General features: G+C 43.9%; 3 protein-coding genes across 3 annotated transcripts in view; 2 read left to right on the top strand and 1 right to left on the bottom strand.

The window, feature by feature from the left end:
* Nucleotides 1-1,677: 1,677 nt before the first annotated feature.
* LOC137094933 (gem-associated protein 7-like) lies at nucleotides 1,678-16,793 on the bottom strand. The gene is made up of 2 exons (XM_067460929.1): nucleotides 16,522-16,793; nucleotides 1,678-2,119 (listed from the first exon to the last, which is right to left on the bottom strand). The coding sequence occupies exon 2, from the start codon at nucleotides 2,111-2,113 to the stop codon at nucleotides 1,733-1,735; it is 381 nt and encodes a 126-aa protein (XP_067317030.1). The 5' UTR covers nucleotides 2,114-2,119; nucleotides 16,522-16,793; the 3' UTR covers nucleotides 1,678-1,732.
* LOC137094932 (bone morphogenetic protein 2-like) lies at nucleotides 6,511-13,019 on the top strand. Its single transcript, XM_067460928.1, has 3 exons — nucleotides 6,511-6,746; nucleotides 9,271-9,605; nucleotides 11,427-13,019. The coding sequence occupies exons 2-3, from the start codon at nucleotides 9,278-9,280 to the stop codon at nucleotides 12,317-12,319; spliced, it is 1,221 nt and encodes a 406-aa protein (XP_067317029.1). The 5' UTR covers nucleotides 6,511-6,746; nucleotides 9,271-9,277; the 3' UTR covers nucleotides 12,320-13,019.
* A 1,563-nt stretch (nucleotides 16,794-18,356) lies between the features above and the next one.
* The window catches only part of LOC132780063 (protein phosphatase 1 regulatory subunit 37), a 61,493-nt gene continuing 56,429 nt past the window's right edge, over nucleotides 18,357-23,420 (top strand). Inside the window, exon 1 of the mRNA XM_060783593.2 lies at nucleotides 18,357-20,436. Coding sequence (XP_060639576.2) covers nucleotides 19,656-20,436 — 781 coding nt within the window. The 5' untranslated portion in view covers nucleotides 18,357-19,655. The remainder of the gene's footprint in view (nucleotides 20,437-23,420) is intronic.

Below are 23,420 nucleotides of genomic sequence, written 5' to 3'. Positions count from 1 at the left end.
CAGCTTAAGAATGAACCTATAGAACTGATTTTGTTCGTAACTTGGGTGTTAGTCATAAAATGAGAGGAGATGAAGTAATATGTTCCACAGTCTTGTCTTAACAAAAATTAATTTGTCTGATGACAGCTTCAATGGTCAGATTCTGGAGGCTGCTTACATATGCTGGAGAGAGGAATTAAAAACCCACTCATACAATTCAGGCACATAAAGGGATCCATTATCTTCCCTTCCAATGCAAAAACTATGCACCATCTCTTCTATGGCCAAAATAGCATATGCACATGAGGCAGATATTCAGTAGCCATGTGCATTCAGGACTTAACTTTATCTGTTTTGTGTCCTGGCTTTTGGTGGGGGCCTCGATCTGTTTTTGTTTGATCTTCCCGGAATTGGGAGGTCAGATATTTATTTTTCGTTTTTGGGGCCAAAATATCCATTTTCTTTCAGCCCATTATTGGCGGGGGTTGGGGTGGGTTCGCTTGTAGGCCCAAGACTTTGGCCTATGCGCCCAGGTCTTGCAGGTCCTGCAGCCAAATACTTCTTACTTGGTGCTCAGCTGCAGACACCCCTGCGCTTTGCGCCTACGCGCCCAGGCATGGCAGGGTCTGCAGCCAAGCACCGAGTAAGGAACACTCCTTACTCGGTACTCAGCTGGAGGCCCTGCCAGGTCTGGGCACGTAGGCCTAAAGCACCAGGATGCCTGCAGCTGAGCACCAAGTAAGGAGCGCTCCGTACTCAGCGATCAGCTGCAGGCCCTGCAAGGCTTGGGTGCACAGGCCCAAAGCCTGCACCTGAGTAAAGAATGCTCCTTACTCAGCGCTCAGCTACAGGTCCTGCCAGACCTCAGGCGATCAATCTGAAAAGCAGACTTGGAGTCAGTATCTGCTCCCATCTACCTTTCGTATCGATTGTGTTTTCTGTATTGTCGAAGGCTTTCATGGCTGGAATCACTAGGTTCTTGTGGGTTTTTTCGGGCTATAGGGCCATGTTCTAGAGGCATTTCTCCTGACGTTTCGCCTGCATCTATGGCAAGCATCCTCAGAGGTAGTGAGGTCTGTTGGAATTAGGACAATGGGTTTATATATCTGTGGAATGGCTGGGGTGGGGCAAAGAGTTCGTCTCTGCTGGAGCTAGGTGTGAATATTTCAACTGACCACCTTCATTAGCATTTGAAGGCCTGGCTGAACCTGGGAAAATCTTTTGTTGAGAGGTGTTAAGATGTGCCTGGTTGTTTCCTCTCTGCTGTTTTGCTGTTGTAATTTTAGTTGTGTTTTCGTTCCAGGAGGGGCCTTTCAGTTTCGTGCCATTTGAATAGACGGAACAAAACAGGAAAATGAATCAAAATGAATCGGGCCCATGACTAGTATTCAGTAATCTTTGAAAGAGCCTAAGCTTTGCAGTGCAACAAAAATACCTTTAAGCAAGAAAGATCTAAAACTAGTGGTTCCCAAAGTCTAGTCTTCCTGATATTTTGGACTTCAACTCTCGGAAACCTCAACTGCTTTGACCAACAGCCAGAGATTCTGGGAACTGATGCCCAGAGCACCTGGAAGTCCACAGTTTGGGGAATAGTATTTCTAAACTGACCAATGCCACTTGCACACAGCACACTGTGTTGTGATTACTGACCTAAGCACATTTCGGTTTGCTTTCTGCAACTCTCAAAGGACCACACACTTGTTTTTCACAAACGCTTTTATTATTAAAAAAGGCAACGGGGATGGGGCAGCTTTCACAGCTCAAAAGAGTAAGCAATGATGTCCGAGCAGCGGAGGAGGGCTTCCTTTTGTATCCCCAGCGGAGTCTGCAGTTCAGAAACCTGGAAGTTCAGGATGTCAATGTCTGAGGCTCTAAACAAGGCGGTGACGCTCACCCTCTCGTGCAAGGTGAACTGGACAGGCTGCCCAGCCATAGCCAAGAGGCTGCGCAGGTAGCGTTCCCGCAGCACCACTCGGCTTTGCTGCTCCAATTCCAGGTCTGCTGTATTCCCATGACCCATGGAGGAGAGGCTGGTAGGGCCCAGCTCCTGGAAACGAAGAGAGTTGGGGTCAAAGCCACGGCTTGACCCATCAGGTCCACGGGGCAGACGAATAACAGCAACGGCAACTTTCATTTTAAACTGGTGGCACAAGAAGAAAAAAGGAAGATGTGACCTTGTGGCTTTACTTTTCTGTAGATCTTGGCTGTGTTAAGGTACTATTTAGCAAAAGAGGCCATATTATAATGCTACATAAAATAAAACCTGCCGCAGGATAAACATGTGAACGTACTAAAGCAGTTCTTAAAATGCCTCACACAATTTTTAAAAGACTTCATAGTCCATAAACTTTTAATAGTTGCATTCAAGATCCCACACATTTCACACACAGTTGTCCTATGTTGGCAAATGGATGTAGAAAGATGAGGGAATACTGGCAGCGTATGAGCCACTATGGCAAGAATGTTGGACTTTGCCAAGGATTTGAGGCATGCCAAACTATACTGGACTGGAAGACCACTCTTGCCTGCTAACATGGCAAAGGCTGGACGTCTCAGCAACAGGAGGGTTAACACAGGCTTGCAGGACCTGTAAACAGGAAGTGTTGTGTGAGGACGGCTGATTTTCCCCTTTGGACAGTGGCGGCACCAACTTGACGCTCCCTTGCTGTGCCAACATCCCTTCTGGCTGGCGGCCAAGCTGAGGGTCAGCAGCAAAGAGGATGTTTTCCACAGCCAGCCGAAGAAATCGCCTGCTATAGCCAACGATAACTCCAGCACAGAAAGGAAAGCAAGTGGGGCTCACTCATGGCAGAAACGGGACACAAACGTAGTGGATTTGCCTATACAGTACCATGTACTAATGAAGATGCCCTAATACTAATCCAATGGATAGGAGTAGAACTTGTAATTTGCAGAAGGTGCAGCTAGACAACCTTATCACTCCAAACTAGAATTCCCATAGTTTGTGGCAGAAAACCATTTTGGAGTGATTTTTTTTTCCGTGTCAGGAGTGATTTGAGAAACTGCAAGTCACTTTTGGTGTGAGAGAACTGGCCATTTGCAAGGATGTTACCCTGGGGACACTTGGAGGTTTCTCTCATGTCCCCACATGGGGAGCTGGAGCTGACAGATGGAGCTCATCCACGCTCTCCCCAGATTTGAACCTCCGACCTGTCGGTCTTCAGTCCTGCCAGCACAAGGGTTCATCACTGTAATTTTGCTACTGTTATGAATCGTAATGTAAATATCTGATATGTAGGACGTATTTTCTTTCACTGGACCAAATTTGGCACAAATATCCAATACACCCAAACTTGAATACTGGTGGGGTTGGGAATTGATTTTGTCATTTGGGAGCTGTAGTTGCTGGGATTTATAGTTAAGCTACAATCATAGCAGTCCAAACTTCACCAATGATGGAATTGAACAAAACTTGGCACATAGAACTCCCATGACCAACAGAAAATATTGGAAGAGTTTGGTGGGGATTAATTTTGAGTTTTGGAGTTGTAGTTCACCTACATCCAGAGAACACTGTGGACTCAAACAATGTTGGATCTGGACCAAAGTTGGAATGAATGCTCAACGTGCCCAAATGTGAGCACTGGTGGAGTTTGGGGAAAATAAACTTGACATTTGGGAATTGGAGTTGCTGGGATTTATAGTTCACGTACAATCAAAGAGCATTCTGAACCCCACCAACAATAGAATTGGACCAAACTTCTCACAAGGAACCCCTATGACCAACAGAAAATATTGTGTTTTCTGATGGTCTTTGGCGACCCCTCTGACACCCCCTTGCGACCCCTAGATTGAGAAACGGTGTCCCAGAAACCAGCTACCAGAACCAGGCCACTCCTAATCCTAGCAGATATTGAAGGCTAATTATGGTTCTAAATGCCCAAGTTAAGATTTAAGAATGCCACTACACTACACCATGGGAGGTGGAGGAAAATTTCAGGAGGGGTGAGAATTCTTATTGGGGGGCCTTGCCACATCTCCCTCTGGGAGGGAGAGGTGATTTCTTAGCATTGGCAGCCAGAGTTAACGTAGCCTGTTAGTTGCCTTTTTCAGCTTCTGCTTTGCCACTATAGTGGAGCTTCTGGGCGGAAATGCCACAGGTTTCAGCCTTGGTGGAGATTACCTTCTCCCCACCAACCCTGCTTTCCATTCTGCTGATTGGGCCACATTCCTATGCGGCGTGTTTGTTCCTAAAGCCTGGATGATGACCGCAAAGTTTCCTCTGCAGGCCTGTTTATGTGCTCTTTCCACAGACGGCTCATTCCCGACGCGTGCTGTCTGGCGCTGGAGGAAGCACCGGCCCCTAGAAGCCCGCTCCAGCTGGGCTGATAAGGACTTGGCCTCCACCCGGTGCACTCTTGGGCATGACACCGGGGAGTTGTTTTTTCCAGCTAGGCTAAGGCACAGGCTTCTGTATAAACATGACCCGGGAAGAGTCATACATGATGCTGTAAAGAAAAGCAGGGTGAAGAAAGCAGCAAAGGCACTAAACACAAAAACCACCATTGACTTTGTAGGTACACAAATATTCCCAGCTGTCAGATTTGGGCCAACAAAAAATTATTAACCAAGCCCCCATCGTGAGGACTTCAGGTACTCTTTTGAGAGGTCAGCAGAATCATCTTTTTTGGTGGGGTTGGTAATTATCAGCATAAAGGGTACGTTGTAAACAACAGAGTCAGAGGGGACCCCCAAATATTCTATCCTCCTAAATGAATTTCCTTCAGTCCCCAAATGTTGAGAACTCCAGTCATTTAAAACTCTGATATCTAAAGGTATGATTTAAGCATCAAAGATAACGACCAGGCACACTGACCTAGGAAACAGGAACAGAGCAAATACAAAGAGTTCTTAAGGTGCAAATGATTTTCAGTGTCTTTATGGAAATCTGCACACTAAAGAAAAATTGCTTTCAGTGAGACAGTGTCCTTATTTATTATTAATAATAATAATAGCCGATATATCACATAGTCCTAGACACTTGGGAAGTGTCCGACGTGTGATTCAGTACAACAGCCAGCAGAGTGATCTTGTTTGCTGTGTACTAATCTTGTTGTGTTTCAAATAATAATAATAATAATAACAACAATAATTCATTATTTATTATCTGCCTCTCCTGATGGCTTGAGGCAGGATACAAGAAGTTCTAAACAAATGAACATAAAATACAATAAATTACTAAATTACAAACATAAACACAAACAGACTTATGAAAACTTATACCAAACACAGCTACAGAATTGACATATAGTGGCAACAGAATGTAAATTGAAACTCGTTATTGAAAGTTGGCTGGGGACTAAAAAAAATGGCTTTCAGTGAGACAGTGTTGTTATTATTTAATAATAATAATAATAATAATAAATTTTATTATCTGTCTCTTCTGATCGCTCAAGGCAGTATACAAGAAGTTCAAAAACAAGTGAACACAAAAATACAACAAATTACTAAATTACTTACATAAACACACACACACTCATGAAACCTTATACCAAACACAGCTACAGAATTGACACATAGTGGCAACAGAATGTAAATTGAACTCGTTATTGAAAGTTGGCTGGGGTCTAAAGAAAAATTGCTTTCAGTGAGACAGTGTTATTTAATAATAATAATAATAATAATAATAATAATAATAATAATAAATTTTCATTATCTGCCTCTCCTGATGGCTCAAGGCAGGGTACAAGAAGTTCAAAAACAAGTAAACACAAAAATACAACAAATTACTAAATTACATACATAAACACACACACACTCATGAAACCTTATACTAAACACAGCTACAGAATTGACATCTAGTGGCAACAGAATGTAAATCAAACTCATTATTGGAAGTTGAGTGGGTAGGCCTGCTGGAAGAGATGGCTCTTCAATTGCATTTTACATTCCGACACTTTGTTTAGTTGTTGGAGCTCTTCCGGCAGGTCATTCCACAGTCGTTGGGTGGCCGATGAAAAGGTCCCCTGGGTTTAAGATGCAATACCTACATTGCGTGGGGGGAGACTCTATGGTCCCCCCCCCACCAATAACTACACCCCTTTTTGAATACATTTCTTTTGCTGTTTGGTGGGGGAAAATTCTGATTTGGGAGGGATCAACATATATATGTGAAGCTTGGTGAGGGGCACAACAGATTCAGATCTAGATACTGCACACAGGAGCCAAGGCTGGATAGGGTAAAGACCTTGTACCTAATGACTGGGAACCACCTTATACACTTAGCCCTAGTGCAACATGGACACAACAAATGTCTGATATGTAATGGAGCGAAGTTGATAATGGCTCCCATTCCCCATCTGGGGACCCAGTCCTCTTACTTTCCTTGTAGGACCCAAGGATGTAGCCAAGTCCAAAAGGGCCACTGTGCTGCTTTGGCAAGTGAAGAGGCAACAAACTCACAACAACTTGTTTGTTCTGGCTCAGGCCCCTCGCCTGGTTGACATCACATCCTGAATGCCGTAAGAACGGCACCTCCACAGGCAGGGCGGGCTGAGCCCGACACTCTGGCGAAGAGCTGGGAGACGGCCTCTCTCATTTGCTGAGTGAGGAAGGAAAGGGGACGGAGGCTGCCAAGAAGGACTGGGTATGCCCATAAGGCAGTGAGGGCTCTTGCTTGGCATGGATGACCCCAAACAGCCAGCCTGGTTGGGAGAGGCTTGAAGGATAGAAGCGGAAGGAGAGGTCACTGGATCTGCAAAGAGGAGAAAAACATGGATTCTCGCCAACAACCTCTACTCTTGCAAGTAAGTACTTCTGAGAGGAAGCAGGGGAAATACAGAACACTCACACAGAGAACCACAATGCTTTGCTTGCGCAAGGTGGTTTCCTGAGATTTAAGGGGCACTGGGTGGTACCCTTTTCATCTACCATGCCTACCTTGTGTATTTAGACATATGTAATAGTAGTAATTACTAACTGCCTGGGGAAAACTTATACTTTGTAGAAGGTGTGGAGCGTGGAGAATGGGGGTGGTTCAAACACTCCAGCACTGAGGTGTTCCCTCTTATGGAGCTCCACTTACAAAAGAAGCCCTGCCCAGTTCAGTCCACAATGCCATGTCAAAGAAAAGAAATCTCTGTGTGTGTGTATGTCTCACTTATCCAACCTTCGCATATCCAACATTTTGTATTATCCAATGCAGTACAGGGTAGGAGAAAGAAAGAACCCTTGTCTGTTTTGGTACTAAATTCGTCAATACACTAATTACTACATAACAGATGTGATTGGGAACAATCCCCACTCAATCTGCTTGCTTTCCTTAAAAATCCAAGAATACAACATGTTTGTGCATAGTATTTGGCAAGCCCTCTGTGGCTCCATTTGTCCACCTGCAAAATGTCCTCTTGGGAGGGTGAATAACACAGGAGATGATTTCCTCAAGCCTTGGGAAGAGGTTGGGTGAGAAATCTTCACATATGAACAATGATCAAGAGCAGAAAAGGATGCCAGAGTGTCAAAAGAGGCTATGACACCTTTTATACCAGGCACAAAGGTCCCCTCGGGGAGAGCAATCCAGCTCAAAACGAGGGGAAAATGCTCAAATCGCTAAGGTAACACTCTACTTAAAAGATGGGATGCCTAACTTGCTACAACCTATTTTCAGCAATGAAATCATTTTGCAAAGCCAAAACAGTATTCTGATGGAGGAAATGTATTTGGACATCCCTGGGGTTTTACCTCTGTCTTTTAGTAGTGAATCTGGAGGCTAATGAAAGGTTCAGTTATAACTTCTGCCAGCAAAGTTCTTCCTGCTGGATCTTTAATGGTGTCTGGAAGATATTTTTAAAAGGCACTCAAGCTAAGGTGAAATGCAAGGGCAAATTGGTGCAAGGAACAGCACTGAATGAAACATTCAGTGTAAGGGCCATGTCTTGGGACCATCAATAGGGGATGCTATTTTTCTGCTGTGTGATTTTTTTTAAAAGCACACTGACTTCTCAATAGTAATAGGTGTATTAGTACAGTTAGTCCCCAAGTTATGAACAAGATAGGTTCCTAAGTTTATTTTCTATGTAAGTTGGAATAGGTATGTAAGTAGGAATACACACACACACACACAGCTTTTCATAGCATATGGCAGGCGTCACAGTCCCTCAAACAAATGGAAGGCCGGATTATAATATGAAAAAGCAAAACAAAACATGAATGAATTCCTATGCACACTGCACATATTTTATTTGTAGTGCAAAAACACTTAAAAATAATACAATAATTAAAATGAAGAACAATTTTAACAAATATAAACTTATTAGTATTTTAGTGGGAAGTGTGGGTCTGCTTTTGGCTGATGAGATAGTTGTTGTTGTGTATACTTTCACGTCGTTTCAGACTTAGGTTGACCCTGAGTGAGGGCCGGGTAAATGACCTTGGAGGGCCGTATCCAGCCCCTGGGCCATAGTTTGAGGACCCCTGGCATAGGGAATCATTTATTTATTTATTTAAAGAATTTATATTCTGCCCTTCTCACTCCGAAGGGGAGTCAGGGTGGAGCACAACATATAAATGGCAAACATTCAATGCCGAAACATATTATACCATACACATACAAAAGCATTAAAATCATATATCTCGACGTTAAAATCCACTAGTTAAAACTGTCTCAACAACCATATCGAATTTGGTTGGCATACTAAGGGTTCCTATCACTGCCTCATTGCACAGTCCCAAAGACTCAGTCCCACAGCCACGTTTTTATCATCCTTCTAAAGGACAAGAGGGAGGGGGCTGACCTGATCTCATTAGGAAGGGAGTTCCATAGCTGAGGGGCAATTACTGAGAAGGCCCTGTCTCTCGTCCCCGCCAAACGCACCTGTGATGGTGGTAGGACCAAGAGCAGGGCCTCCGCAGAAGATCTTAATTTTCGCGGCAGTTCATAGGGGGGGGGGGGGGGAGATGTGTTCGGACAGATAAATTGGGCCAGGGCTGTCATTAAACTCCTGTGGTGTTTGTTTGCTGTCTCTGCCCCAGTTCAGAAGATTTCACTCCACTTTCTGTCCCTGTGGTCATTGAATTTTGAAAAAATTGGCTTGTTGTAGAAACAAGTGGAGACCTTTCCCCCATGATAACTCTTTCAGGAGTGAATTTCCTGAGGGGAAATTCCTGTTGTTTCACCTCCATTCTTTGTTTGCAATTCAGGAACTGCCTGTACAGTAATATATATTGGGTTTTGTATGGTTGGTTTGTGGGTGGCTGGGCAAGAGAGCAGAGCATCTAACCACATGCCACATTAACTAACTATACTTTCCCTTTTCTTTTTCTCTACCCCAGTTCCACAATGGTGTCTGGTAACTTGACTATTCTGTCGATGCTTTTTGTATCACTTGGCTTCTGGGGATCTGAAGCCCCCCAGGGAGCATCACCTGGAACCAACAAGCATGACCCCAAGGAACTGCCAATCCAGGCCCTCCATACTATTCTGTTAAGGCGCCTAGGCTTACAAAGGCGGCCAGAACCAAAACCAGGCCACGTGGTCCCCCAGTACCTGCTGGATTTGTACCAATTTGCCTTAGGAAGGGCTCCTCCCTCCTTTCAGGGAACGGATCTATCTTTCTTGGAGGAACAGGCAGGAAGAGCCAACACTGTGCGCACGTTTCATCATGTTGGTGAGGCCACCCTTTTGAATACTTTGCTCACTCTTCTGCAGAAAGTCTGGGTCTGTTGTATAAGGGTAGCAGAATTGAGAGGGGATGGATGGGTTAACAAAGGGGAAAGGGGACTTGAACATGAGTAGAGGCACAAAGGAAAAGTCAAAAATCAAGTAGAGCTCACACTGATTGCATTGCTTAAGGAAGAGGAACGATAGCGCCATGGAAAGAACACAGGCAGGAAACCCAAGGAATAATGTCCAGGATCTCCAGTTGAAAGGATCAGGTGATACAAAGGCTTCAAAGGCAGAGTGCTCAATAGGACAAACCAAGGGTACAACACTATGCCAGATGGTCAGTTATATATGCAGAACCCAATTATAGCTATAGGATTCCATTACCTAATGTTAACCTAACAGTTCTGCCAACCTAGCAGTTCGAAAACATGCAAATGTGAGTAGATCAATAGGTACCGCTCCAGCGGGAGGTTAACAGCGCTCCATGCAGTCATGCCGGCCATATGACCTTGGAGGTGTCTATGGATAACGCCGGCTCTTCAGCTTAGAAATGGAGATGAGCACCACCCCCCAGAGTCGGACATGACTGGACTTAATGTCAGGGGACAACCGTTACCTTTATGTTAACCTGGGACTTATAGTTTGGTAAAAGCTCTATAATCCTCTGCTGCACTCTCCTGGACCCGAATCCTTTGGCATAGAATTGTAAGTGTCTTATGGACTACAAAACCCAGGATTCCATAGAATGGAGTCATGCCAAGGAGTATGAAGTTGCTCTTACTACAGTGTGAATAAACGTCTGCCACCCAGCAGTTTTGCCTGTTGTTATATAGACCTATCCATCTCCAAAGATTAAGCACACTTCATTTCAAAAGGAAAGAAAGCAAAACTCCCCAAAGTTAAAAAAAACCTTTTAGGACGCTTCCTGGCGATTGTGTTCCTGAATCGTATTCAATGAGAGATGCTCATTCTTGCATTTGCCTTGGCTGCAGTGCCACCTACAGAATACGGAGGGTAATTGTGTCATAGCTTAGACTGGTCATTTGAACCTGGGACCCTCCAAATGTTCTGGATCAGTTCCAAAGATTCCTGATACCTCATTGAGGATACATTTAGGTACAAAGCATCTGGATGGCATAATACAGGGGAAAGGTAAGCTAATTGACTTTACACTGTGTCAGCCATAGAGCCATTTCAGAAAAAGATAGCATAGCATAGGTAAGGTTTTTTTTTTTTTTACATCAAATCTAAGAATGAAATCACAAGTGCAATTCGCTTTTCAGAGCTCCAAACTAGTTAAATAAACAAATAATTTATGGATTAGTGCAGAATTTCTGCAAACCTACCTGTCTTCATAACTAATTCAAATGGACAAAGCGATGAAGGATGGGGCTTGGAATGAAACTTAGTTGTACTTCCAGTATGTTCACTGATGCCTACTGCTACTACTCAGTTCCACCCCATGACATAAATAATGCAGGGCCAGGTCTTTTAATACTTGGATAGAAGAGCAGACCTATTGAAACTATAAGGGCTTAAAATTAATCATGACTATCACAAGTCCCAGGTACAACTAAGACTGGATCCAACCTTGAATGTCCAAGTTACATTTCCATTTCAGGGCAATATATACCTCTTGGGCTCCATTGCTTTCCAAAAGGCCATTGTTTTCATGGGATGTTTGGGAGCCTCTCAGACATCTGGCCAGTTGTTATGGGAAACATGAATAGAGGGGTTCTTGGTTGGATACAGCTACATAGTTCTGCAAATTTGAAGCTCAGTCTCAAATTCCTCATTAATCTTTATTCTGTTCCACTTCTAGAGGATCCGGATTACTTTCCTGAACTTGTGGGAAATGCATTTTACTTCTTGTTCAACCTCACCTTGCTTCCTGCAGAGGAGGAGCTGACCGCCCTTGAGTTGCGCCTCTACCACAAAGACAGGGAAAGCATGGGTTTTCACATCAACGTCTACCACACAATGGATTCCCCACCCATTTCCAGAAACAAGAGCAGACTTCTGGCCCGCAAATTTTTGGCTCCAAACCAGCCCAAGTGGGAGAGCTTTGATGTGACTCCTGCCTATAAGATGACCAAGGACCAGAAGCTTCATCTTGGGTTTCTTGTTGAGGTGGAGCACCCAAACAAAAGCTATAACCTTCAAGAGCACCACGCACTCCTTCGTGCAAGACGGTCTCTTGGAGAGGAGGCAGCTCAATGGGCTCTGGAGAGGCCTTTACTCGTCACTTATAGCCATGACCAAAGAGGGCAACCCCTGACACGTGGAAAAAGACACAGCAAAAGTCTGTCAAATGCACTAACCCAGAAAGGAGGCAGAAAACCTACAAAAGGTACAGTCTCCAAGAACAAAATCAAGAGCCTAAAGGCAAAGACCAAAACCAGTACCAAGTGCAGAAGGCACCGCCTCTTTGTAGATTTCAAAGAAGTTGGTTGGAACGATTGGATAGTTGCTCCCAGTGGCTACCACGCATTCTACTGCTCTGGGGAGTGCAAGTTCCCACTGGCCGACCACATGAATTCCTCCAGTCATGCTGTGGTGCAGACAATGTTGAATTCTGTGAACTCCAAAGTACCTAAGCCATCTTGTGTTCCTACAGACCTCAGTCCCATAGCTATGCTCTATCTGGATCAACATGACATGGTGGTCCTTAAGACCTATCAGGATATGGTGGTGGAGGGCTGTGGGTGCCGGTAAGAGAGATGAAGCAGGGATACTCTCTCTGTCAGTACTAAGAGCCTGGGGTCACTCAACAAGAGTTAGGAACAGCAGACTTAGGACTGCTAGAAGTACAACTTTCATACAGGGCATAACCTCAAGAGATAAGGATCAACAAATTTATATAGCTGCGATCAACTTGTACACAGGAATATACCTCTAAATATCAGTAATAAGCAAAAAACTATTGTTATGATGCTCTTCCAAAGATATCTAACTGGCTACAACTGGACATAGTTGGACCTTGGTCTGATCCTGCAAGAAATTATTTTATTTTTATGAAATCACATGAACTAATATTAGTTTCCCCAGGAAATTCTGTATTTACAGGTAATTTAACTTGTGATGAACTTTAATTGACCAATAAGCATCCAACAACCCATCCAGTCCATCAAAGCAACCATATCAACCAAATTCTTCACGTGGTGAAACAATATTAAGTAAAGATGGAGAAAGTGCAGTCATCCAGATGTCCAGATGTTGTTGTGTCACAATCCACATAATCTCTCCCCACTGAATATACTGTTTAGAGTCGATGGAGATAAAGCAATGACACCTGGAGGCTATGTAGATCTTTTTTGCCTACCTTCCACATGTTCCACATATGAGGGGATACGTCTGCCATCATCCCCTCTCTTTTTGAAAATTATGGTCAGTGAAGTAAATAAAGTATCCCAGACTTGCTTTCTGCTCAGTTTTCTGAAAAGGTAGTACCTGTTTGGCAGCTGACTGAAGGTTATGTTGTATTTCTGTGCAAATGTATGTACTTGGTTAAATGAATTTACTCAAGTGTGCCTTCAAGTTGCCTGTCAATGCATGCCAAGCCCCTTTTCTGATTATAGGCTACAGCACTTGGTATTCCAGGGCACTCTCCTTTCCTGGTACTAACCTGCCCTGACTTTGCTTGACTTCCAAGGTCAAATAGGATGTGATGCCTTCAGGGTATTTAGGTAAATAAAAGGTGCCAATTGTCCTCTAAAATAAAAACTTGAGCCTCGGGATGGATCAGACATAGGACAGCAGCTTACAAACAGTATGCTATTGTTGTGGACGTGAAAGTAGTTGGAGGTGATGAAAAATATATAAATGTGAGGGAGAGAAAGCAGGAAGGGAGTAACACAAAAGGGCAGAAGGGCCACATACAATTTTGGTGTTTTTGTGGTATGTCCTCAAGTCACATCTAACTCATCAAGTCATTTCTGACTCTTCAAGTCTTTGTGTCATTTCCAGCTCTGAGGGCCCTTCCACACAGCCCTATATCCCAGGATATCAAAGTAGAAGATCCCACAATATCTGCTTTGAACTGGGTCATCTAAGTCCACACTCAGATAATGTGGGATTTTCTGCCTTGATATTCTGGTATATAGGGCTGTGTGGAAGGGCCCTGAGATAACAGGAAGTGAGAGAAATCTATTCTTCAGAAGGGAAATTCACTCCTGAAAGAGTTATTACCATGGGGAAAAGGGGTTTCCACTGAAGCTTTATCTCCAACCCTTGTTTCTGCAACAAGCCAAGTTTTTCAAAATCCAATGTTCACAGAAGCAATATCTTTTGAAGAGGGGCACAGACAGCAAGACAAACCCCACAGGGGTGTAAACCCTTCCCTATGCTATTCAAAGCTAATATATCTATATATATATTTAGCTGGAGCTACACTTTAAAAATGTACTCGTTCCGATTTACAGACAAATTCACCTTAAGAACAAATCTATATAATCTATCTCGTTTGTAACATGAGGACAGCCTGCACTATCACCATTAGGCATACAGACAATGAACTTTATGAAGCATTATCTCCTGATGGTTCACCCACATTTATGACAGGCATCCTCAGAGGTTGTGAGGTCTGTTGGAAATTAGGCCATTCAATGCTAATCAAGGTGGCCATTTGCAACATTCACATCTGCCTCAAACAGACAAGAGTTATTTCTCCCATCCTGGACATTTCTCACTTGCCTAGTTTCCAAACAGACCTCACAACCTCTAAGGATGTCTGCCATAGATGTGGACAAAACATCAGGAGAGAATGCTTCTGGAAGAGGGCCAGAAAGCCCGGAAAACTCACAGCAACTCAGTGATTCCAGCCATGAAGGCCTTCGACAGCACAGTGAACCTTACCTTATGTAGATTGTAAGTGTGAGGGCAAGTCAACATTTTGTAAGTTGTGGCTGAAGAGTGCGGTAAAAAACAACTCTAAATAAATTATTTAAAAAGGATTCTGCATAATAAACCTTTTAGGTTTTTTTGAAAGTGAGAGAAAGGCATGTATGGTCTGCCTGGCAGGATCTACACTGCCATAGAAAATCCAGATTACCTGCTTTAAACTGGATTATATGGCAGTGTAAACTCAGATAAGCAAGTTCAAAGAAGATAATGTGGATTATCTGCCTTGATAATCCGGATTATATTGCAGTGTAGAAGGGCCTGCAGGATGGATCTACACTGCTATATAAAATCCAGATGATCTGCTTTGAACTGGATTATATGGCTGTGTAGACTCAGATATTCCAGCTCTAAAGAGATAATGTGGATTATCTGCCTTTATAACCCAGTGCTCCTTTCAGAGAGAGGTCAACCCTCTTGTTCAAGGAGCTCCATTGGCTGCCGTTCATTTTCCGGGCCCAATTCAAGGTGCAGGTGCTCACCTACAAAGCCCTAAACGGTTTGGGACCTGCCTACCTGCGTGACCGCATCTCAGTTTACGAACCCGCACGCTACCTTCGTTCATCAGGAGAGGCTCTACTCACGGTCCCACTGGCTTCGCAAGCATGGTTGGTGGGGACGAGGGACAGGGCCCCCCGACTCTGGAACACTCTCCCTAAGGACATCAGACAAGCCCCTACATTGGAAGTCTTTAAGAAGAGCTTGAAAACTTGGCTATTCCAGTGTGCCTTCCCAGAACAGGAAACTCCAGCAACACAACCCAGAAGCACTTTATTAGAGATTTAAGATTGTCCACACACTGCACTTACCCAAATGTCCTATATCCCACTGTCATACTCAGCACTTTTTAATCTGTACCCACTTATTTATTTATTTATTATTTGAACTTATATGCCGCCACTCCCCTGAGGCTCGGAGCGGCATACAAGAATGGCTAAAATCTAACAAAATTTAAAAGCAATTTAAAACAATTTAAAAACAGCAATATCAAACATTAAAAGCCTGTTGAAACAGGTATGTCTTACATGCCCTAGGTCGTCCCTGGACAGGGAGGGGGCCAGCCGTCTAGCCTGCCGCAGATGAAAGAAGGCGGTTCCATCGTCAGCAGAGGGTCCAAAAGGACTCCCAGACTTTTTACCAGTGATGACGGGCATAGCCCCTCGCCATCCAGGGTAGGCAGCTGGATACCCAGCCATAGGATTTCTGTCTTTGCTGGATTCACCCTCAACCTGCTGGCACGCAGCCATCCAGTAACGGCCTTGAGGCACTGATGGAAACAATCAGGTACAGAGTCCGGTCGGCCTTCCATCTTCAGTACAAGCTGAGTGTCATCAGCATACTGGTAACACTCAAGCCCAAAACCTCGAACCAGCTGAGCAAGTGGTCGCATATAGATGTTAAACAACAGAGGGGAGAGAATGGCCCCCTGAGGAACCCCACAAGATAGAGGGGACCTCTCAATCACCTTGCGCAGGAACGAGAGATTCAAAACTGGGTGGTAACTGGGGGGAAACTTGGCCCGGCCTAGTTTTACTGTGTTGTGGTGTACTGTTTTTACTGTTTACAGTTATTGCTTTAACGTTTTGATTTGCTTTATGGTTTATGTGTATTTGTTATATTGTTGCTTTATTGAGGCCTTGGCCTTTGTAAGCCGCATCGAGTCCTTCGGGAGATGCTAGCGGGGTACAAATAAAGTTAATAATAATAATAATAATAATAAATTATATCGCAGTGTAGAAGGCCCCGCAGGCTGGATCTACACTGTCATATAAAATCCACATTATCTGCTTTGAATTGGATTATATGGCTGTGTGGACTCAGATATTCCAGCTCTAAACAGAAAATGTGGATTATCTACTTTGATAATGTGGATTATATGGCAGTAACCGAATTCCTAAATACATATTTTATTTCATTTTGGAAAGAAATGGAAGAAATGGACTCCTACAAGGAGAAAAAGCGGGATATACACATGAATATCATATAATATCCTGCAGCCACGAATTTCGCCTCCTCACCTTAAAATATTTGAATTCCCGTGAACGAATCCGCACAAGCCGGCCTTGCTCCACTTCAGGTCGCCATGGCAACCTCCAAATCCGAAGTTGGGGCCTCAACGGGGAAGCAGCAACGTCCAGAAGGGATATAGACCGGAAGCTGTGGCCTTTCTACCCGGAAATACATTAATCTCCCTTTTCTCCTCCAATCTTTGTCCTCTCTAGGAAGAGGAGCCACCAGCACTCTATGGCCTACGCCAAGGAGCAGCCCTGAGGCGGAGACTGAGCTTGTGACCACTGCGCATGCGCAGGATGTCCCTCCCCTATTCTCTTTTCTTCGGCGAAGATGAAAGGGAAGCGCGTGATCGTTACGTCATGATCAGGCGGCTCTCCTTTTTTCCCCCTCAAGCCGCTACTCGCCATCTGCACATTCGACACTTTTAATTTTATTCTCTAAAAAAAATAATAATACAACAACAATGTCTACTTCCACGATGTTAGGTTTGAAAGCTGTGTCAAAAGCTATTTTAAAAAAAAAGAAAAAAAATGATTGCTATGCCTTTATTCCTGTCGAAAGTGCGGAGCTGGAACCAGTCAAGGAGGAGAGTTGTGTAAAAGGGAAGGGATTCAAGAGGGAAAAGAACCCTTCCTCGCCCGGATTGGCCAATGGCAGCTCAGAGGACGGGGCACGTGACCTGTGAGGGAAAGCGGGGCGGGGGGAGGAGAGGGAGGGCGAGGTGTTTATGACGGAGGAGAGTGGACGGGCTGCGGGCGGGGGAGGGAGGGGCCTCCCGGCTGAGGAGGAGGAGAGAGGCCTCCAGGCAGGCCCGGAAAGCGCCGCGAAGGAGGAGCAGGCCGCTGGCGCACTCCAGCCCTCACTACGACCACGACCACGACGAAGAGGCGGCGGCGCTGGTGGCGAAGGCCTCGGCTTCTTTCGGGCCCGCCTCCAGCTGAGGCGACGGCCTGATCCCGTTATCCCTTCCCTTCCTCCGTCTCTCCCGCCCTCACCACTCTCTCCCCCTTTGGGTGCGTATTTCCCTCTCTGCCCTCTCCTCCTCCTCCCATTTCCCTGCCTAATTCCCTCCTTTCTTTCTCCTTCTCTTCCTCTATTCTATCCTTCCTCTAGTCCTTCTTTCCTTCCTCTATTCCTAACCTTTATTTCTTCCTTTCTCTATTCCTCCATTCCTCCCTCCCTCTATTCCAACTTCCATTCCCCCCTCTGCTCTTTCCTTTATTTCTTCCTCTATTCCGTTCTCCATTCCTTCCTTCCTTCCTTTATTCCTTCCTCCATTCCTTCCTTCCTCTATTCCCACTTTCATTCCTTCCTCTCTTCTTTCCTTTATTCCTTCCTCCCTCTGTTCCTTCCTCTATTCCTTCTTTCCTTTATTCCTTCCTCTATTCCTTCCTTCCTTTCTCCATTTCATCCTTCATTTATCCCTTCCTCCATTCCTTCATTCTTTCTCTATTCCTTCATCTATTCCTTCCTTCCTCTATTTCTTCCTCTATTCCTTTCTCCATTCCTTCCTCTATTCCTTCCTCCATTCCTTCCTTCCTCTGTTCTGTCCTCTATTCCTTCCTCTGTTCCTTCCTTCCTCTATTCCTTCCTCCATTCCTTTCTTCCTCTATTCTTTCTTCTGTTCCTTCCTTCCTCTATTCCTTCTTCCGTTCCTTCCTTCCTCTATTCTTTCCTTCCTTCCTCCATCCCTTCCTTCCTCCATCCCTTCTTCCATTCCTTCATTCCTTTCTCTATTCCTTCTTCTGTTCCTTCCTTCCTCTATTCCTTCCTTTAATCCTTCCTTCCTCCGTTCCTTCCTTCCTCCATTCCTTCCTTCCTTCCTTCCTCTATTCCTTCCCCCATTCCTTCCTTCCTCCGTTCCTTCCTTCCTCTATTCCTTCCTCTAATCCTTCCTCCCTCTATTCCTTCCCCCATTTCTTCCTTCTTCTATCCCTTCCTTTATTCCACCTTTCCTCTGTTCTTTCCTTTATTTCTTCCTCCCTCCCTCCATTTCTTCCTCCCACTATTCCTTCCTTTATTTCTTCCTCCCTCCATTCCTTCCTTTAGTCTTCCCTTCTTTTTGCCTTTCCATTCTTCCTTCCTCACCAAATGCCAATCAAAGGGCACTTTCTTTCCTCCTTCAGTAGGGTTAAGAAAGGCTCCCTGCCCCGATTTTTCTATCCTAAATAACACTTTGGCCCCTTCTACACCTCAGGTATTTTTTAAAAGCCTGATGCCTTCCTTTCCCCTATAAGAGAGAAACCATTTGAGCATTTCTCCTCACCTAATATCGATTTCCTTCTCGTCCCTCACCCACTTGACACCCATTTTCTCGACTCTCTCCCACACCAACAGAGCCCCTTTATGTATTCATTCTTTTCCCCCTGAGCCTGTAATAGTTGTAAATCAATGGCTCTTTTTTAAAAAAAAACACCTTCCCTCGCCCAAGTCCTACGTTGCAGGTATTAATTCCACCCCAGTTCTCTCCCTGATGTGTGCATCCAGGCTTGTAAAGAACCGACGGAGGTGTTCCGTGTTTCCACACAAGTCTTGCCACCAGTTTGTTTTTATTGCTTTCCATTCTGCATGTGCTGGTCCATGTGCACATGATCTTCCCTGCCCAAATCATTACAATTGCCCCAGCTTTTAAAAGGGGATTTTAAAGTTTTCCTGCCCACAAGCAACTGTAACCCTAATTTTACTTAACCACTTAATAGTGCACCCTATAAATCCTCTGGGTGTTAATTCCTGTCAATTCCTATCTTATACTGTGACCTCTTTATCTATTTTTACAGGGGGAAACTGCACAGCAGGGGAGTGTTTGTTATTCTCCAAATTGAGAGAGGTTTTGTTGATTCTCCCTTTCCCCCCAGAAATTGACTCATTAAAGCATCTTTTCTCTAATTCCAACACAGGTTGTGTTTACTTTCCTTCCTATAGAGACAACAACAATTGTTTCCCCTGTCCTATCCTTTATTCTTCATGGTCCATACAGGCACCTTCATTGGTCCATCAAGAGCCTGTTCTCCTTGCATTTTTGCTGGAGGGGGACAGGCCTGGAAATTTGGGGAGCCTTTTCTTTCCCATTGAAGGGAGCTAGGGAAGGACTGGAGGGAGGGGTGTGTTTCATCTCTTAAGTAATGCCTCTAAAGGGCATATGAGAAGAGAAGAAGGACCTGCCCCACTAACATCCACACACCTTGCAGATCTAACCATGGAATGCGTGCAGGTTTCTCCCATGCAGCAGCAGCAACAGCAAGGAAAAGCTGCTGATGGGGACCGGCTCTTGCTGTTACTGCCACCTCCTGCAGTGCAAAAGGAAGAGGAAGTCATGTTGCAGGGTTCAGACCCCTGGGCTGCCACCCAGACAGACAGCAGTCAAGCTTGTGTGCAGCTTCAAGATGCTTCAGATGGTTTGCAACACCCTGACAATGCTGAAAGTCTTCACTCCCAGCACAATCCTACCATTCTGAGAAGTTCTTCTGGCAGAGAGATGGTGGACCAGTGCACTGCATGTTTGTTGAAGGAGGATTTGAAAAAGACTGTAAGTTGTGATGGAGCAGAAGAGCAGTTGCAACCATTGGGGAAAGAGACTCTGAGCCACCCGCTGCAGGAAGAGTCACCAGTGAGCCAGGGATCTTGTAGTAACCTTCCTTTGGTGGCGGAGTCCATTACAAATGTCCGAGAATGCCTTAAGGACAGTGAAAAATCTACTCAGCAAAACAACCATTTGCCAGAAAAATTGGTTTCCCCTTCCCAGAACTGTTGTTTAGGCATAGAAGGAACAAGTGGAGACAATCCAGAAGATGACCAAAACAGCCAAGGTTCTCCACCGACTGAAGATGACAAACTCAAGCCTGGGGCAAAGCATGTCACGTTTCCTTCAGACGAGGACATAGTCTCTGGTGCTGTGGAGCCCAAAGATCCATGGCGGCATGGTAAGCAAACATCAGCGCCAGTTAAGGCACTTCTCCTTTCTGTGAGCCTGGATTACACTAGGCGAGGCCTGCTGACCTTATCCACAGGCTTGGTTATTTGTTTGTAGTGTGAGACCTCTGTTTGTATTAGACTTTCTCAGTCTTAAACTTTTCCAGAGCACTTTAGGAACAAGGGATGAAAATGCAGAGCAATCAAATCCTGTTAAATAAACACCATTTGAATCCCCAAAGCAAATATAAATGCAGGTAATTAGGAAACCACCAATCAATAGCTATGGTAGGCTGTTATGAACAGTGAAGCCTTTTAGTTGCCAGAATAAGTTTTATAATGAGACTAGCCGTCCCTTGCCACGCGTTTCTGTGGCCCACATGGGGTTCTGTGTGGTAGGTTTGGCCCAGTTCTATGGTTGGTGGGGTTCAGAATGCTCTTTGACTGTAGGTGAACTATAAATCCCAGCAACTACAACTCCTAAATGTCAAGATTCTATTTTCCCCAAACTCCACCAGTGTTCACATTTGGGCATATTGAGTATTCTTGGGAGAGTTTGGTCCAGATCAATCATTGTTTGAGTCCACAGTCATCTTTGGATGTAGGTGAACTACAACTCCAAAACCAAAGGACACTGCCCACCAAACCCTTCCAGTATTTTCTGTTGGTCATGGGAGAACTTTGAGTGTAGGTGAACTATAAATCCCAGCAAGTACAACTCCCAAATGACAAAATCATTTTTTTAAAATGAGGGACATACATTTGGTTGTTAGGTGTCTTGTGTCCAAATTTGGTGTCAATTCGTCCAGTGGTTTTTGAGTTCTGTTAAACGAACATTACATTTTTATTTATATAGATACCTTTCTGGACCTTCCACTACAAAATATTGCACAGTACATGTACCCCAATAGAGAAAATCTGACTTGGTGATTTTATAGATTGCACTTCTTCAGCTGGGAATGTGAAATGAGTTTATTGCTTTGTGTAAGAAGTGTGCATAGGGGACTTCTTCGAACATACAGACTGGAGTTTCAGGGGATTGACTTCCATGTAAACTGTGGTAACCTACATCACTTCAACTTCCCATTCTGAAGCCTTCAATTCACCGGGCTAAATGCCGTTTTAGTCTAAACTGCAGGAGACTCACTGCAAGAGATGCAATTAGGAATCAACGTTTACTGTAGGTGAGGCCAGTCAATTTCACTGGGCCTACTGTGGTTGGGACTAGAATTTAGCCAACTAAAAAGTTGGCAACTGCATCCGAACCTGCTGAAAATAATGGAAATTCCAGATGGTTCTCCTATAGAAAGCTACCTTGTTTGTGACCCACAAGGGTATAGTTGATATTGTTTTATGTAAATGAATGTCAGAAAAAAAAGATGAAAATCTTTCACATAAGGTGAGAATTTTGCAGCCTTCGAAATGTTGATGAACTGTAGTTCTGTTGCAGTTAAGCAGCATCTGGGGTGCTGAGGGGTTGCCATCATGTTACTTTTTGACTCGAGTGGACCTGAGAAACCTGTGGAAATGGTTAGTTGCAATGAGAATGGGGATCATACAGTTTTCCCAGATGCCATAGACTGTAACTCCCGGCGACATTCCTCATCGTTGTTGCACTGGCTACGACTATTAAGAATTTCAGTCTGACACCATACAGAGGACACTATGATTTCAATCCCTAGCTGAGGTACCTACATTTTTGGATTTTCCATTCTGGTTAGGACTAACATGTGATGAAGCCCCATGACGCTAAATTATTCCTTGTTCTCACATGAGAGACTTCATTGAGAAAAGATCCCCAGCAGAATGTTTCTGCCAAATATTTTGAAATAAAAAGTTTTAGTTCTCTGTGGTTTCCCTATTCTTTTCATTTCTCTTGCATTTTGACTAGTTTTCCTTCCACATTTTGGAATTTTCTTCCCCCTTTGTGTCTTTGTATATTTTGCTCTTCCTGAACAAATTAGTGTAAAGTTATCAAATTCGTAAATAGAACATATTTCCCAAGTTGTCATGGTTACATTATTATTAATGGGTCCAGGGTTTACAAAACCATAGCACATGCATTCGTACAACATTTCTGACAAATCCTGATAATGTCTGATAGCTGAAGAATTGAGTGTGGTGTGTCTGTAGCTGATCATGGGCTTGAATCAAAAGCTCATATGTAATGCTATATTCAAAGTTATCCTACTTACATGTCTCTTAATCATTTTTCCTCTGTTGCAGTTTGGCAATTTTTTTTGTCTCTAATCAGGTAATGTTAGGAATTAATTTAAATGAAAAACACATAATCGTTGAACCATAATCTTCCCAGTATTATGCACAAGTTTTGAAAAGTCCTGGAAATCGGGGTGATAAAAAATACTGTTCTGGTGACAAGAGTTTTCTGGCATCACTGATGATGCCTATCTTGTTTATTGTTGTAAACCTTGAAATGGATTTGGACTTGCATTGAACCTGTCATGGAGTTGGAGTTTCCTTGTCAATATGTATTTATAGGACTTTTCTGTTGTCTTTCTCTAAGGCTGAGAGAGAATGAATTGCCAACATCACCCATTAGGTTTCTTTGGCTGAGATGGATGATTTGTACACTGGTCTCCCAGAATCAGCCAGTGGTTTCTTGGTTTTGTTTTTTTTTTTTTTGCAAGAAGAGATTTAAACTCTATAATCTCCCAAAGTCCTAAACCAACATTCAGGCCACTAAGCCATACTGGCTCATATCCTGTTACATACATTGTTTTAACAAAAAAAACAAAACACCTTCCATGGGATGATCTGAAAGCCTGGTTCTGGCATTTCTTATAGTTAGTACATGGGTCCTTGGGAAAGTGGATACTCTCCATTTTGCAAGTGTTATGTTATGAATCATGGTAAATAAACTGTGTTGCAGAGGGACATGGTGTTCAGATGCTTTCAAAATGTTTTTTTTTTTGTTTAGGTGTTTTGTATCCACCTTTAGGCTGTTTGTTGTTTTTGGTTCCTCTAATCTTTGCAG

This window comes from Anolis sagrei, chromosome X (genome assembly GCF_037176765.1).
Source record: "Anolis sagrei isolate rAnoSag1 chromosome X, rAnoSag1.mat, whole genome shotgun sequence".
Classification (NCBI taxonomy): domain Eukaryota; kingdom Metazoa; phylum Chordata; class Lepidosauria; order Squamata; family Dactyloidae; genus Anolis; species Anolis sagrei.
The sequence above is the reverse complement of the archived record's forward strand: the minus strand, read 5'-3'. Positions and strand labels throughout refer to the sequence as shown.

What these genes read in the sequence shown, in the direction of transcription:
- LOC137094933 (XM_067460929.1), bottom strand. Translation starts at nt 2,113, where the DNA reads ATGAAAGTTGCCGTTGCTGTTATTCGTCTGCCCCGTGGACCTGATGGG.
- LOC137094932 (XM_067460928.1), top strand. Translation starts at nt 9,278, where the DNA reads ATGGTGTCTGGTAACTTGACTATTCTGTCGATGCTTTTTGTATCACTT. An exon ending in GCGCACGTTTCATCATGTTG is followed by an intron (nt 9,606 to 11,426) that starts GTGAGGCCACCC and finishes TTCCACTTCTAG; the next exon opens with AGGATCCGGATTACTTTCCT.